Here is a 14,761-nt window from a genome sequence, read left to right on the forward strand (position 1 = left end):
AACAAATTGAAACATAGGTCTACAAGACAGACTGGTACACGTAAGTGTATTTTGGCTTTATTAGTATCAGCAAAAAATTAGAGGGGTGGAATTCTCTAACATTTTCTATTTTCCTCCTCTTCAACTTCTAACAACTGAAATTTAGTACTTACTTGAGGACGCTGCTTTCTCTATATTCCTTACATCACAAGGGCTAGGAGTGAGGTAGGGATTTGCCTTACTTACTGCTCCTTGAAGACCATTCCTTCTACCGCCAGTTTTGTTCAGGGGTTAGCAACCTACAGCCTACTGGCCAAATTCAACCTCTTGCCTGTTTTTGTACAACTCTAAGCTAAAAATGGTTTATACATTATAAGCACTGTGGAAAAAATAAGAAAAATAAGAAGCAGTGATGGTAGCAGTGGAGGAGGAGGAACAGGAGGAGCAACAGCAGGAGCAAGAAGAGCAGGAGGAGGGAGGAACAGGAGCAGGAAACAAAGACTGTATGTGACTGGCAAAGCCTAAAATATTTATTATCTGACCCTTTACAGAAAAAGCTTGCAATAGACCTTACCACCACTACTCAGTCCTTTTTGTAGTCATCTCCTGAGCCCTGTGTTACTCTCCCTCATATCTTAAAAGATTTTGAGCTCACTGACAATATCTCACAATTACATTGGTAATCTCCGTATTTATCTAGATGATCCGTCGAGCTACCTAGAATCCCAGCTGTTTGGCATTCTCTCCCCTAATAATCTTGTTCTTTTAGTGGATAAAAAACTCTCATGGTCAATCCTAGAATGTGTTATGATCAATTACTGTGCCTACTCTATAATATCAATACCAAACATTCCAGTTCACTCCAGTTGGGTCTCTAATTTTAATAACATTTAAGAAATACTAGAAGTTAAAATTCATTAACTATATCCAACACTTCACTCTTCCTCATTGCCCTAATGTAATTTTTTCTCTTCCTTACCCAGAATATGTTCTGTGGTCAGTTAGAGCAATGCCTCCCTTGCATAAGCCATCAACCATCAACCCCCTTGGATCTCTACTAATGTACTTGTTTATCAAAACTCCAACCTTGAAGACATTCACCCACTGCCTACTCTTCACATGTACCTATGCAGCTACACATGGTTGGAGAAAACCAAAAAAGTGCTGAAATTTCCCACTTAAATGAAGTCTGTAAACCTCGATTATGCCTTTAATAATGCCTAGCAATCATACTATAATTTTCCAGTCCCTTGAGATTTCTGTTCCTAAATCTCATCAGGTCTCCAATACCTCCTCTGCCATCTTTTATCACAGCTGATGACTGTGCTTCCTATTTCACCGAGGACACAGAAACAACTGAAGAAAATTTCCAGAAGTTCTCACCCTATATCGACCTCTATAGTCTATTTCACCTTTTATTACTATAGATGAACTAAGCATTGGTGCTTCTTTGTAAGGATTGTTCCTCTCAATATGTGTACATGTAAATGACTCTTGATTTTGATGTTTCTTCAAATTTGTTGTGTATTAAGAATCATCTCAAAGGGTTCTTTTAACAAATGAATTTTGAGATACCACTACCCAGAACTTTCCTTCATCAGGAAGCCCTTAGATGATTCCAAACAAAGAACATTTGAAATAAAACCAATCTGGTGACAGAGAAAGATAAATATATTAACCACTTCAATTGATAGAAATAAGAATTTTGTTTTCAGACTGGAAAGAAGGAAGGAAGCATACTGCCAAGAAAACCTTGACACTTGCCCTGAATTTGGAGGAACAAACAGGAGTCCCCAGTGAAGAGGATAGCTATGGGAAAGTATTTGAAACAGGAGAAACAATGCTTTGGAGATCCTGGAGGCAGTAAACCACATAGTTCATTTCATCCTTTGACATCTTTCCTGGAGAGTAGAAGGCAGGGAAGCTGGCTGGAGAAGTGAAGTTCTGAGGAGCCTGGGCTGCTGAGCCAAATACACTGAAGGTTGCTCTGATTGATGCAGTACGTGATATGATCTTTAGGAGAACAGTGTGGTAGGTGGACTGCAGAGACACTAAATGGAAACAGGATGAGGCCCTGGCTATACCTGCAGTGATTGTGTGGCCTGAGAAGCTGCAAAAAAACTAGGGGAGTGTCTCTGAGGAATTTGTAGGGACATAAGAATTTCAAGAGGAAGGGGGTAATTGGTTCTGTCAATGCTAAAAATAAGATGTGAAAAAGTGTCAGATAGTCTCCTAAAAACCTGTGGCTCATGCAGTTACTTTCTGTAACTTCCTTTTTCCTTCCCTGACCTTAAAATATAAGGGTGAAGTCAAGTCATTCCTTTATGACATAGGGCAGTGGTCTCATATTATTATCACACGAGAGTTTTAAAACATCATTTGCTGAAGCCACACCTTGAGCTATTATTATATCTCAATCTCTGAAGGTATGGCCTAAGCATCAGTATTTTTTGAAGCTCTTCACAAGATTTCAATGTACAGGAAGATCAAGAAACACTGACTTAGAGAGTCAGGAACATTTCTTTTCACGTACAGAGTTCCAACACCATTTAAGTGTTTCAATTTCCCAGTAGTAATATTTATCACCCACCAATAATATTCATCAGACTTTACTTTAGGAAACATATATCTTAGAAAATCCTACAGATAGATAGATAGATAGATAGATAGATAGATAGATAGATAGATAGATAGATAGATACAGATATACACATACATATATGTATATATGTATATATCATAGAACTAAATGAGTATATAAATATGTGTGTGCACACATTTAGTTTTCACAATTTCATTAGGTAAACAATATATGTAGTATATATAAAAATATGCATATATTTTTTGACATATATAAAATATATATATAAGTATACATATATATATATATATTTTTTTTTTTTTTGAGGTGGAGTCTCGCTCTGTTGCCCAGGCTGGAGTGCAGTGGCGCGATCTTGGCTCACGGTAACCTCCGCCTCCCGGGTTCAAGAGATTCTCCTGCCTCCGCTTCTGGAGCAGCTGGGATCACAGGTGCCCACCACCACACCCGTCTAATTTTTGTATTTTTTAGTAGAGATGGGGTTTCGCCATGTTGGCCAGGCTGGTCTTGAACTCCTGACCTCAGGTGATCCGCCCTCCTCAGCCTCCCCAAGTGCTGGGATTACAGGCGTGAGCCACCGCTCCCGGCTGACAACAATATTAATAGGTATTTTGCAGAGAAGGAAAAGGAAGAAATTGAATTTACATGGGTTTCCGAAGTCCCATGGCTAATAAGTGGCAGAGCTGGAAGCCAACCCCCATAGGCCAGTTTCAAAGGCTTTGCCATCAATTGCTTAAGGATTTTGGAGACTACTTTTTGCTTTCTTAGAAAGGGTGGTAGGAAAACAAGGGAATCTGAATCATACAAATACCAGATTAAGTATAAAACCACTAACTAGGTAACCTCAGGAAAATCTCAAGATTCCTGAGACTGCCGCAAAGATCCACAGCTCTGTTGTTAATAGTGTGCAACGTGGATAATCAAGAGTTAATTATACTTAGTTTCTTTACCATATAAACAAATCAATACCACTTCTGATGTACCTCAATAGTGGAAAAAGCATTTAACATTTTGCAATAAATCACTGCAAATTGGTATGTTGCTTGGGCCCTAAGTGTATGTGTTGGGGAGCGGCAGGAGGGAATTTGAGCTGCACAAATACCCAGTAAATCAAAAAGGTGCTCAGGCATTTAGAAACTCACCAGATGCCAGAGGGGGCATGACACGCAGGATCCAGGAGAAGATTTTGATTTCCTCTGTGCTCTGAGCTCTTTAACCTGGACCTGAGGAATATCTGCCCAGCAACCCGTCAAAAGGAAGCAGTGGGAAAAAAGCACACAGTTGTGGCTGGTGACCATTTTAGCTCAAAAAAACCACAGCTGCTGGTTGTTACCAAATGCCAAAAAATCACTAAACCTTGTTGATTGTTTCACATAACTTATGTCTAGTCTTCTAGCCTTTAAAATTTTTCATTTACAGGAGGAGCACGATTGAAAATAAATAAAATTAAATTAAAAAATAAAATAAAATAAACTTTTCATAGCTTTCCCGGAGTTTTTCAAGTTTATTTTATATTATATTATTGTTAAATGGGGTCTAATCTTGGTACCAGTACTTTAAATTATTCTCTTAGAATAAGTATTCACAATTTCTTTCTCTTGATGCCAAAAAGAGATTAATTAGGGCTGGAATTATTTCCAATGGCATTTCAAAAAGTCTTAGCTCCTCCCTCTCCCTAGGCTTGAGCATTGTTATAAAATTAAAAATAGCCCATTTTGGAAAGTCCAAGATTCTTTAAAACTGAAGTCTCTTACAAAAAATCAAGAGGAGGCTGAGAGGAGGCTTCTCTCTCATTAGCCAATTTCTTTAAAACAAGAGGTACCGTTGTCAGTACTTTTAAAGTGCTGAAAAAGACTACAAGCCTGCAAAAGAAGGCTGAGTGTTTCATTCTAGAGCTGTTTTTTCTTAGTGAACATCCATTGACTTCATTTGGAGGTTGTATCTGAGTGAGCCCTCTTTCTTACAAGTAAAGTAAAACACCAGTCAGCTGAACTCTTTATCAAACATACTCTTCATTTATCTCTTGATGACACAATGTCACTCTTCCCTTTCAAGCTGAGCCTTCAGATTCTCCAAAGGTTTCGACCTCCCACAAAGTCTTCATGAGGTGACTCGCTCTTCAAGGAGCCCTGCTATTATGCCATATGGTGTTATGACTCAGCAAACCTGCAGTCCCTTCTACTTCCGAGACCTGGAGAGACATGTTCTAACTGCTTCTGGATGAACCAGGCATACCAGTATTAGTTCATGCCATCCAAAAAGAAACTTCATGTTCTTTTTAACTCTAAATTACTAAAGCTAAAAGTTATAGTCTTCTGATCTTCAAGAGTTCCCAGAATTATGCTCTCTGGTGATTAAACTCCCTTCCCTAAAAAGTGGCTCATCCTAATAGTGCAATGTTCACTATGTGTCAGTTTTAAAATTCTATGCCTGTAAAATACTCGAAGTTTAGAGAATGCATCTTTTTTCAAACGCTTCTTAACTTTCTGAGGGTGAGGACAAATTTAACAGGATTACATGTAAATTGGCCTTTCAGCTATGACCATTTCAAATCTTGGAAAATTTTTCTCCTGCATACGCTTTATCCTTAAGTAAAGACACATAGTATCTATTTAGAGATCTAATCACAACTTTATAACCTTTAAAATATTTATTCTATAAATTAAATACCAAATATGAACATATAGCGTGTACACATATGCATATATGTACATATGTATGTGTGTGTATATATAGGTATACACATATACATAAAATCTCAAACAAAGAAATTGTCAATAAGATTAAACTGTGGCTCCCTGGAGTATAGGAGAAGTTATATACATGAGCTAGAACTCAATCAGTAATTTGGAATTGAAGATTGGCTTAGGAAATAAGAAACTTCATACTTTATACTAATTTAAGTAAAACACTTTGCTTGAATATATTTAAGTATATAGACTGTTAGATGAATTCTATTTTTAATCTAATTAAATTAGAATTAACATGCATTAATATATTAGCTAAATCTCATTTATTTACAGTGAATCGAAGTTGGACATATTCCTTGAAAATATTTTGAAAATTATTTTAATGATTAAGAATTCAATTAAAAAGTGATTTTACTTTATTTGCTAAAGAATGACTTTCAATAGTTTAGTCTCAAAATTGTGACACATGATTACCAGTGTGAAATATATGAGCAAACATAAAAATAATACCTCCCTGCCAAAAACAGCTCCTGTTAGAAAATATTTTATTAACTAATCAAATAATCTTCTGGTAAATACAGAGAGATGTTTAAAAGTTGCAATCGAATTACAAGGACACAATAAAACTAAAGGAAATGCAAGAATGCCTGAACCGTTTATTAATAAAATACTGATTTATACAATTGATATTAAAAAATGACAGTTATTTTGTCGTTTTCTTTTGAAAATAAGCAAATTATGCCTGTAATCTCAGCACTTTGGGAAGCCGAGGTGGGCGAATCACGAGGTCAGGAGATGGAGACCATCCTGGCTAACATGGTGAAATCCTCTCTCTACTAAAAATACAAAAAATTAGCCAGGCATGATGGAACGCGCCTGTAGTCCAGACTACTCGGGAGGCTGAGGCAGGAGAATCACTTGAACCCAGGAGGTGGAGGTTGCACTAAGCAGAGATTGCGCCGAGATTGCGCCACTGCACCTCAGCCTGGGCAACAGAGCGAGACTCTGTCTCAAAATAAACAAACAAACAAACAAACAATTATTTAAAAATTAATTAATGTAAAATAATGGATTAGAAATTATTACAATTTACTTCTTCAGCTTAATCATGTATGACTTCAGTACAGTTTTCTCTTAGAAGAAAATAAGAGAGAAGATGCGTATCGTCAAATGAGTTTAGATTTTTAAGTGCTCAATTTTCCAATACGGTGCAAAGAAACTGAAATTGCTTTCAGTCAGAAGAAAATAAGATAAAATTCAGTAAAAAGGAAATAAAGCCAAATGCATTCAGTTGGAACGGAACTCCACCAGTTAGTGACTACAGCGTAAGGATTGTTTTCTTTCTTACGTTCTTAGTCTGCCCCCTTGTGGGCTCCAGAAAGCTGTTACCCAGCATAAGCTAACGTGAGAACGTTAGATATCCAATAAAATCATGTTTTAATAATTCCTTTAATGTGGTTTAGAAAAATGTCTAAACTTGCTTTAGTTTATCAAACAAAAGCATTTAAAATTATAAATAAATATCTCAAAACTTACACCTCTAAATAAATTGAAAGAAGATATTTCCTTCAATTCCTAAAATTCTTTTTCAGAATGAAATTACCCATCCTGGGCAACATAGCTAATGGCAACAATTAGCCAGGGATGGTGCCATAGTCCCAGCCTCTCAGCAGGCTGAGATGGCAGGATCCTTTGAGCCAAGGAGTTTCAAGTTTCAGTGAACTGCCATCATTATGCCACTGTGCTCCAGCCTGGGCTGAGAGAGGGAGGCTCCATCTCTCAAAAGAAAAGAAAAAGAAAATAAATTACTATATAAGCCTCATAGAAATTGGAACTATAAAGCAATTGTCAAAAAATGCTATCTGAAACAATCTAGCTGAGGTGGTTTTTTTGCATTTATTTAATGTTCCATGTATAGAATGGAAAGCATTTATGACTTCTTTGTAAAAATAAAGTGCATTACTATTATCGGAGAGACGAAGAGGCACATTAACTACAGTATCTTCTTGTAATTGAAAATTGCTCCGATGGAGATACTGCAAGTTTGAAGATCTGAACTTCATTGCCGATGTCATTGTCATTCCTTGATTTGCCTAAACTTAAAATTTCAACATTTGTAGATTAAAAGGTATCCTGTGATAACCATCTCCTGGCATATTTTATAACTAATAGATAAATATTGTTGATGTCTTTTAAATTAAATTCTTAAATTTTTAGTATTTAAACAGGCAATCACTAGGTAACTATAATCAATATGCTTGATTTTGTTTTTTATTACATATTCCATATGTTTCATTTTATCTTCTACATTACACACAGTCCTTCCATGCATTCAGGCATATGTTGTTTTTTCATTTTTGGCAGTACAATACACTTTTGGCTTTCCATGTTTAATTGGATGAGTAGATTCTTACAAAAAATAAGACAAAGAATAAACACTAATATTTCGATTAATTATAATACCATTTTCTCAAGTAGTGTTCCAGGATTCAGTATGACCATAACCTTTAAGTAAAGTTCACTACATTGTTTCAAGATAGAAAGCAAAGTAAAACCAGGTGGTACAAACTAAGTTACATGCTCATACAGGCCCACGCGCATGTGTGTGCACACACACACATACACACACACACACACAATTTTCTTACCAACACATCTCTCTGTAACTCTTTGGTGATCCTGGACAAGGTTCCCACGCCTCTTTGGATTTAGTTTTCTCGCCTATGAAATGGTACTATATCAGCTGGTCAATATTTTTTTGAACTGAGGTCTACAGATCTGCTTATGTGTCCACAAGTGGTCCAGGAGAATTTTAAAGTACAGTTTTCCCTCAGTATCTCTAGGGAATTGATTCCAGGACCTCTCACAAATACCAAAATCCATTGATGCTCAAGTTCCTGTTATAAAATGGCATAGTATTTGCAAATACCAAAATCTATTTATGCTCAAGTTCCTGTTATAAAATGGCATAGTATTTGCATATAATCTAAGCAAATCCTCCTCTATAGATTATATGCAAATCCTCCTCTATTCAGTCATGAATCACTTAACCATAGGGATACATTCTAAGAAATGTTGTTAAGCAATTTTTTTGTTGTGTGAATTTCATAGAATGTACTCACACAAACCTAGATGATATAGCTGACTATACACCTAGGCTATATGGTATAGCCCTATCACTTCTAGGCTGCAAACCTGTACAGCATGTTAGGGTACTAAATACCACAGGCAATTGGAATACAATTGTATTAGTGTATCTAAACATATTTAAACATAGCAAAGGCAATGCCATGCATTATAATGTTAAAATGCCTGTGATATCACTAGACAGTAGAAAATTTTCAGCTTCATTCGAATGTTATGGGGCCACCATTGTATATGGGATCTAAAACATCAATATGTAGCACATAACTGTACTTTAAATAAGCTCTAGGTTACTTATAATACCTCATCCAATGTAAATGATATGTAAATAGTTATTATACCATGTTGCTTAAGGAATATGACAAGAAAAAATGTCTGCATATGTTTAGTGCAGATGCGATTCAAAAAAATGTATTTTTGATCCAGGATTGGTTGAATCCACAGATGTATAACTCATGACTATGAAGGGATGACTGTGCTTTGCTTTTATAATTATGGTAATATAAACACATACACAAATTGTGGATCATTTAGATGACCACTTTATAACTGGGCACAGCCATGAAACCAAAACCTAAAGTCGAGGTTTTGAATTTTTAAAATTGAAAAATCTTTGTAGTCCTCATAGGTACTCTTGATAGTCCACAAGTGCCCAAATTTGAGAAACGTTTCTCAAATCCCTTTCAGCATTTAATATTGATTTAAAAATATGATGTTCACTTGCTTTAAATGAAGCTACCAGCAGAAAGCAGCACACTGAAAAAAAAAAAAAAAGACAAAATTGCTTTTCCTCTATTAGGTTTGCGTGCTCAACTCCTATAAGCATCTTGAAAGAAGTAGAGCGATTTAGACGATAATGCATTTGATGTCTAAACCCAAGCAGTAACAGTGCTTGTGAAGGAAAACCTCCAGGAAGAGCTTGCTAAAATTTCTAACAAAATGATGTTAATCTATAGTGCTCTTTGTCAGCACATAACAGAAGAGATGTCATAAACTCCGAGAGAAAAGAAAAGTCAAAACATTAAAAGGATTCGTGACATCAATGATACAGAAGCAAAGCATGTTAGGCATTTCAAGGAAATACACTCCACAAACACAAAAGTCACTCCCTTGTGGTTTCAAAATAATTGAACCTATGCAAAAATGAAGTTATTAATGAATGGACTGAACATTATTAAGAGCAATTTATCAAAAGAAAGATAGATTGCTGATCAGTTGCAGAATGAACATACTCCAAACGTAAAGATGGTTCAGAGTATTTGGACTAATCAATTGTAATAACTCAAATCAGAAGGAAATAGATGGCAAGTAGAAAGACTAATATCTGTTGAGCTTCTAATGTGTGTTTATTTTAATCAAATAATTACTAAGATCATCTACTAATAACAATCATGGGTTCAAACTCTGTCTCTGCTAACAAATAGTTCAAAGCCCACAACTTTGTAAAGATCACTAAAAAAAAAAAAAAGCAGAATTCAAAAATTGTCAAATACAGAATTCTTATTTTTGGGAGCCAATATAATTAGTTATCAATATTTATTTTTTGTTTGTTTTTGGGGTTTTTGTTTCATTTTATTTTTTGTTTTCTGGGTTTGTTTTTGTTTTTGTTTTGAGACAGGGTCTCACTCTGTCATCCTGGCTAGAGTGCAGCAGTGCAATTATGGCTCAGCCGTATCCTCCCCAGGCTCAGGTGATTCTCCCATATCAGCCTCTGGAGTGGCTGGGACTACAGGCGTGTGCCACCATGCCAGGCTAACTTTTCTATTTTCTGTAGAGACCAGGGTTTTGCCATGTTCCCAGGCTGGTCTTGAACTCCTGGGCTCAAGGGATCCTCCCGACTCTGCCTCCCAAAGTGGAGGGATTACAGGCTTGAGTCACCAGGCACAGCCAGTTACCAACACTTAATTACTATATCGATGCTACTTTTGTGATCTAATTATTTGAGTTTTATTTAATTTGATCTGATATGTTGAGTATAATACAGACAATCATGAATTTGTTACCAAAATATTTAATGATTATACTTTTTCATTAAAAAAACTAATTTAAATTCATAACTGAATAAGAATTTGTCATAAAATACATCATTATCCTATAATTAACTTCTTTCTTTTTAGCATATATGTGTTATTTCTAGACATATAACAGAGGGGATATGCTTTAATATTAAAATTATAACTTTAATTTTTTAAAAAAATCATATTTCCTTATGAATCAGTCCTTAAAAATTTTAGACTCTTTATGGCCCCATATATTCATTTCTGATCAAACACACCGAAAATAAAAACAAAAACCCAGATAAACACCAAAACTGCCCATCTAAGTTAGATCTGCCCCTTTCTCTCTTGCCAATAATGGAAAAATCACCAGCTTTCACAACTTTGCAGAAAAGGTCAAAAATAAACAAAAGAACAGGCCATGTGTTTTATTATGATGTTAACACAAATAAAAGAGAAAGCAAACATTTCTCCCTCTGCTTTCATAGTACACAAGATTAAAAGCAACAGCTGGCTTTGCCTTCCTAAAACTATCTATCATGTTCACAATTGCCTAACACTGACTTAGAGATAAACTGAGCTGAAGGTATCCAGAGAGAAGGGTTCTATCATAATTGTGCCACGACTTCTGGCTGACTGAATTCTGTGAAACCTACAGCACACCCTCTGATATTCTCCCTCACCTCAGAGCAGTGTCTCAACACTTTACTAATTAGTGTACTAGTCTTGTGATTTTGCCATATCTAGGTGTCATCCATACTATTAATTTTCTTAATGTTTTCTATTAATTATTATAAAATTAAATACATTTGTTCTTAAGAAGCCAACTTTATATCATAAATAGGAAAGCAGTGTCTCCTGTCATGAATGTAATAGAAACAAAATACTAGTACATACTATCTGAATACTCTTGCCTATCAAAACTCTGAGCCTAAGGCCTCATGTATCTTTTATAAAGGATAACAGCAAGTGTTACAGAATACTAAAAACTTGAAATAATCAAATAAGAGTTTCTTCTTGATGTATTTCACATTGGTTGAAAGGTAATTGTAAAAAGGAAATGCAAGATTCGAGTTTGGTAATAAAAAAGTCAGGATTGATAATGTTTTAGATTCGTACATTTCCAGGCACTTCAGAAAAATATCAATTTTATGTCAAGCTCCAAGACAACCCAGAATATCCCATCAGGCCTCCCCAAGGTTGGAGTGAAGTCTGCTGGAGGCATAATAGGTTTCATTCTCCATAGACTCAGCTCTCCATCTGTCCGTATCATTCCTTTCTCCTGATATACAATTCTCTCACCATGTTTCCTTCAAGTTAATAGGCTGTTAAATGTACACTGGCTACTATATTAGAGTAAGAGCAACTTATTGGGTATAAATAAAACTATGAAATTTGACAAAAATATAGTTTGGAATTTGCTGTTGTTTTCAGGTTTACTTCCATCCAATACTAGGCTGAGGTCAGTTATGTTTATTTTGTTTGCTTGTTTTCTCCCCAGTTGAATCAATTATTGAGCATTTAAGATCCAATTTTGTTTGCCTCCAAAGTTTGCCATTGATCAACATATAATTCAATTTCTACAAACAAATGATAAAACTTAACCGAACCAACTATACCCAAACCACATCAGTTAACACCACTTGTCTGAATAGAATTCTTTTCATTCTCTAAGGCTCAACCCCAAAACATTTTCTCTTTACTTTCTCAATAAGAACTTTATTTCATTGTTGCAACACTCAATTTTTGTCCTTTTTTAAAAAATTATTTTAAAAATTATTTTTTATTTCATATTTCCCTGTAGCACCTATTATAATGTTTTGTATTAGAAACTAAATAATTGCTGAATTCATTTATGAATAAATAAATAGGAAGTGACTATATTTGAACCAAACACTATTAAAGACTTCCCAAACAATTATGTTGATTATATTAAAGAGAATATATATCTTGTTTTTTGCATAACAATATATTGAATCTCTAATGAAAACAAGCTTTGAAAATATATTTAGGAGATTAACTTTACATTTTAAAATCCAATGTGTAGAATTTTTACAAATATGACAGTATTTTGTATAGAAATGTACTCCCTCCCTCAAAGGAAGAATGGAGAAAGTCATTGCTTTATCCTGATTCCATTTAATAAAATTTATATCGGTCCTCAGAGAATTTAATTTATTTATTTAATTAATTTATTTATTTAATTTTATGTTAGTATTAAAACTAGCATAACTATGTCATATAATAGCAACTTATAGTCAATGTAGAGACTAAAGCTTTTAGAGTTGTTTTATAAAAGCAGATCTAATGAATACTTTTTAAATGTTTATCTTTTTAACTTAGCTATAATTTATTACTGAGTAAGATATAAATCAAAGTTAATCATTCTCTGTATTTTTATTGCTTTAAAAGGCATGTCTGAAATGGTGAATTATTTTCTCATTAGAATTTTAATCAATTACTAAAGTTCCATTTTATAATTTATTTATTTTTGTAGTCAATATTTAATCTGCTATTATGTGTTAGGCACTTCAAGTGAATAATGATTAATCAGTTTTCGTCCTTTCTGTTTAGTTGGGACTCTTGTTTTTAAGTAAAAGAAACACGTTTAATCATCTAAATAATAAAGCAGTTTAGTGGGGATTTGAAGGAATATGGGAGAGCAATTTCTAAAATATGGAAAAACAGCTCATAGAAAACCAAAGGCAGAAACTGCCTAGAGCCACAGCTCATGGAAAAGTGAAGGTAACAGCTATCAGGGACCCAAGCTCCTATCTCCTAGAGGGTGATTCCTCTACCTTGCTCTGGATTTCTGATTTAAAATGGAATAAATGACACAGCAACACCCTTTACCTCACAGAAATCTTGATACATGCTTTGACTTCTGCTCTTGATGATGCCTCATTTTCTCAGTTACCCCGTTTGAAATCTCCAAAGAGAAATCTAATATCCAGGCTTACTTTTCCAAACCAGATTATTTAATTCAGAGGTCAAACCATGAGAGCCCACCCCTAAACATCCTGCACAATAAGGGCTTACTTGCTCAGCACACCCTGTGGGTTAGCAGGATCTCTTAAGTGTGACTGAGATTTCTTGAACATTTTCCTCCAAAAACTTTGGGTTTCTTGAGGTAGATAAGTACATCATCCAAAGTATTCTTTGCATATTCACAGGTAGAACCAAATTTCACTTTCTAGTTTTTTCAAATAGTATGTTAACATAATCATATATGTTTTCTTATCTCACTTTACAAGTAAAATTCTTGTCAGATTACATACTGAATTCTATTCCTTAAGATATATTTCTTTTTTTCTTTTTTCTTTTACTTTAAGTTCTGGGATACAAGTGCAGAACATGCAGGTTTGTTACATAGGTATACATGTGCCAGAGTGGTTTGCTGCACCTATCAAATCATCATCTAGGTTTTAAGCCCCACGTGCATTAGCTATTTGTCCTAAAGTTCTCCCTCCCTTCGCCCCCAAGCCCCTGACTGGCCCAAGTGTGTGTTGTTACCTTCCCTGTGTCCATGTGTTCTCATTGTTCGACTCCCACTTATGAGTGAGAACGTGTGGTGTTTGGTTTTCTGTTCCTGTGTTAGTTTGCTGAGGATGATGGCTTCCAGCTTCATCCTTGTCCCTGCAAAGGACATGAACTCATTCCTTTTTAGGGCTGCATAGTATTCCATGGTGTATATTACCACATTTTCTTTATCCAGTCTATCATTGATGGGCATTTGGGTTGGTTCCATGTCTTTGTTATTGTAAATAGTGCTGCAGTAAACATTCATGTGCATGTGTCTTTATAGTAGAATGATTTATAATCCTTTGGGTATATACCCAGGAATGGGATCGCCGGGTCAAATGGTATTTCTGGTTCTAGATCCTTGAGGAATCGCCCCACTGTCTTCAACAATGGTTGAACTAATTTACATCCCCACCAAGTGTTAAAGCGTCTCTATTTCTCCACAGCATCACCAGCATCTATTGTTTCTTGACCTTTTTAATAATCGCCATTCTGACTGGCATGAGATAGTATCTCATTGTGGTTTTGATTTGCACTTCTCTAATGATGAGTGATGTTGAGCTTTTTTTCATATGTTTATTGGCTGTATAAATGTCTTCTTTTGAGAAGTGTCTATTCATATTCTTTGCCTACTTTTTGATGGGGTTGTTTGGTTTTTTTTCTTGTAAATTTGTTTAAGTTCTTTGTAGATTCTGAATATTAGACCTTTGTCAGATGGGTAGATTGCAAAAATTTTCTCCTATTCTTTAGGTTGTCATTCACTCTGATGATAGTTTATTTTGCTGTGCAGAAGTTCTTTAGTTTAGCTAGACCCCATTTGTCAATTTTGG

At 35.1% G+C, this 14,761-nt stretch overlaps 1 protein-coding gene across 1 annotated transcript in view; it reads left to right on the forward strand.

The window, feature by feature from the left end:
* Positions 1-391: 391 nt before the first annotated feature.
* The window catches only part of SUCNR1 (succinate receptor 1), a 49,497-nt gene continuing 35,127 nt past the window's right edge, over positions 392-14,761 (forward strand). Inside the window, exon 1 of the mRNA XM_055110876.2 lies at positions 392-482. Coding sequence (XP_054966851.1) covers positions 392-482 — 91 coding nt within the window. The remainder of the gene's footprint in view (positions 483-14,761) is intronic.

The sequence above is a fragment of the Pan paniscus genome, chromosome 2 (assembly GCF_029289425.2).
Source record: "Pan paniscus chromosome 2, NHGRI_mPanPan1-v2.0_pri, whole genome shotgun sequence".
Classification (NCBI taxonomy): domain Eukaryota; kingdom Metazoa; phylum Chordata; class Mammalia; order Primates; family Hominidae; genus Pan; species Pan paniscus.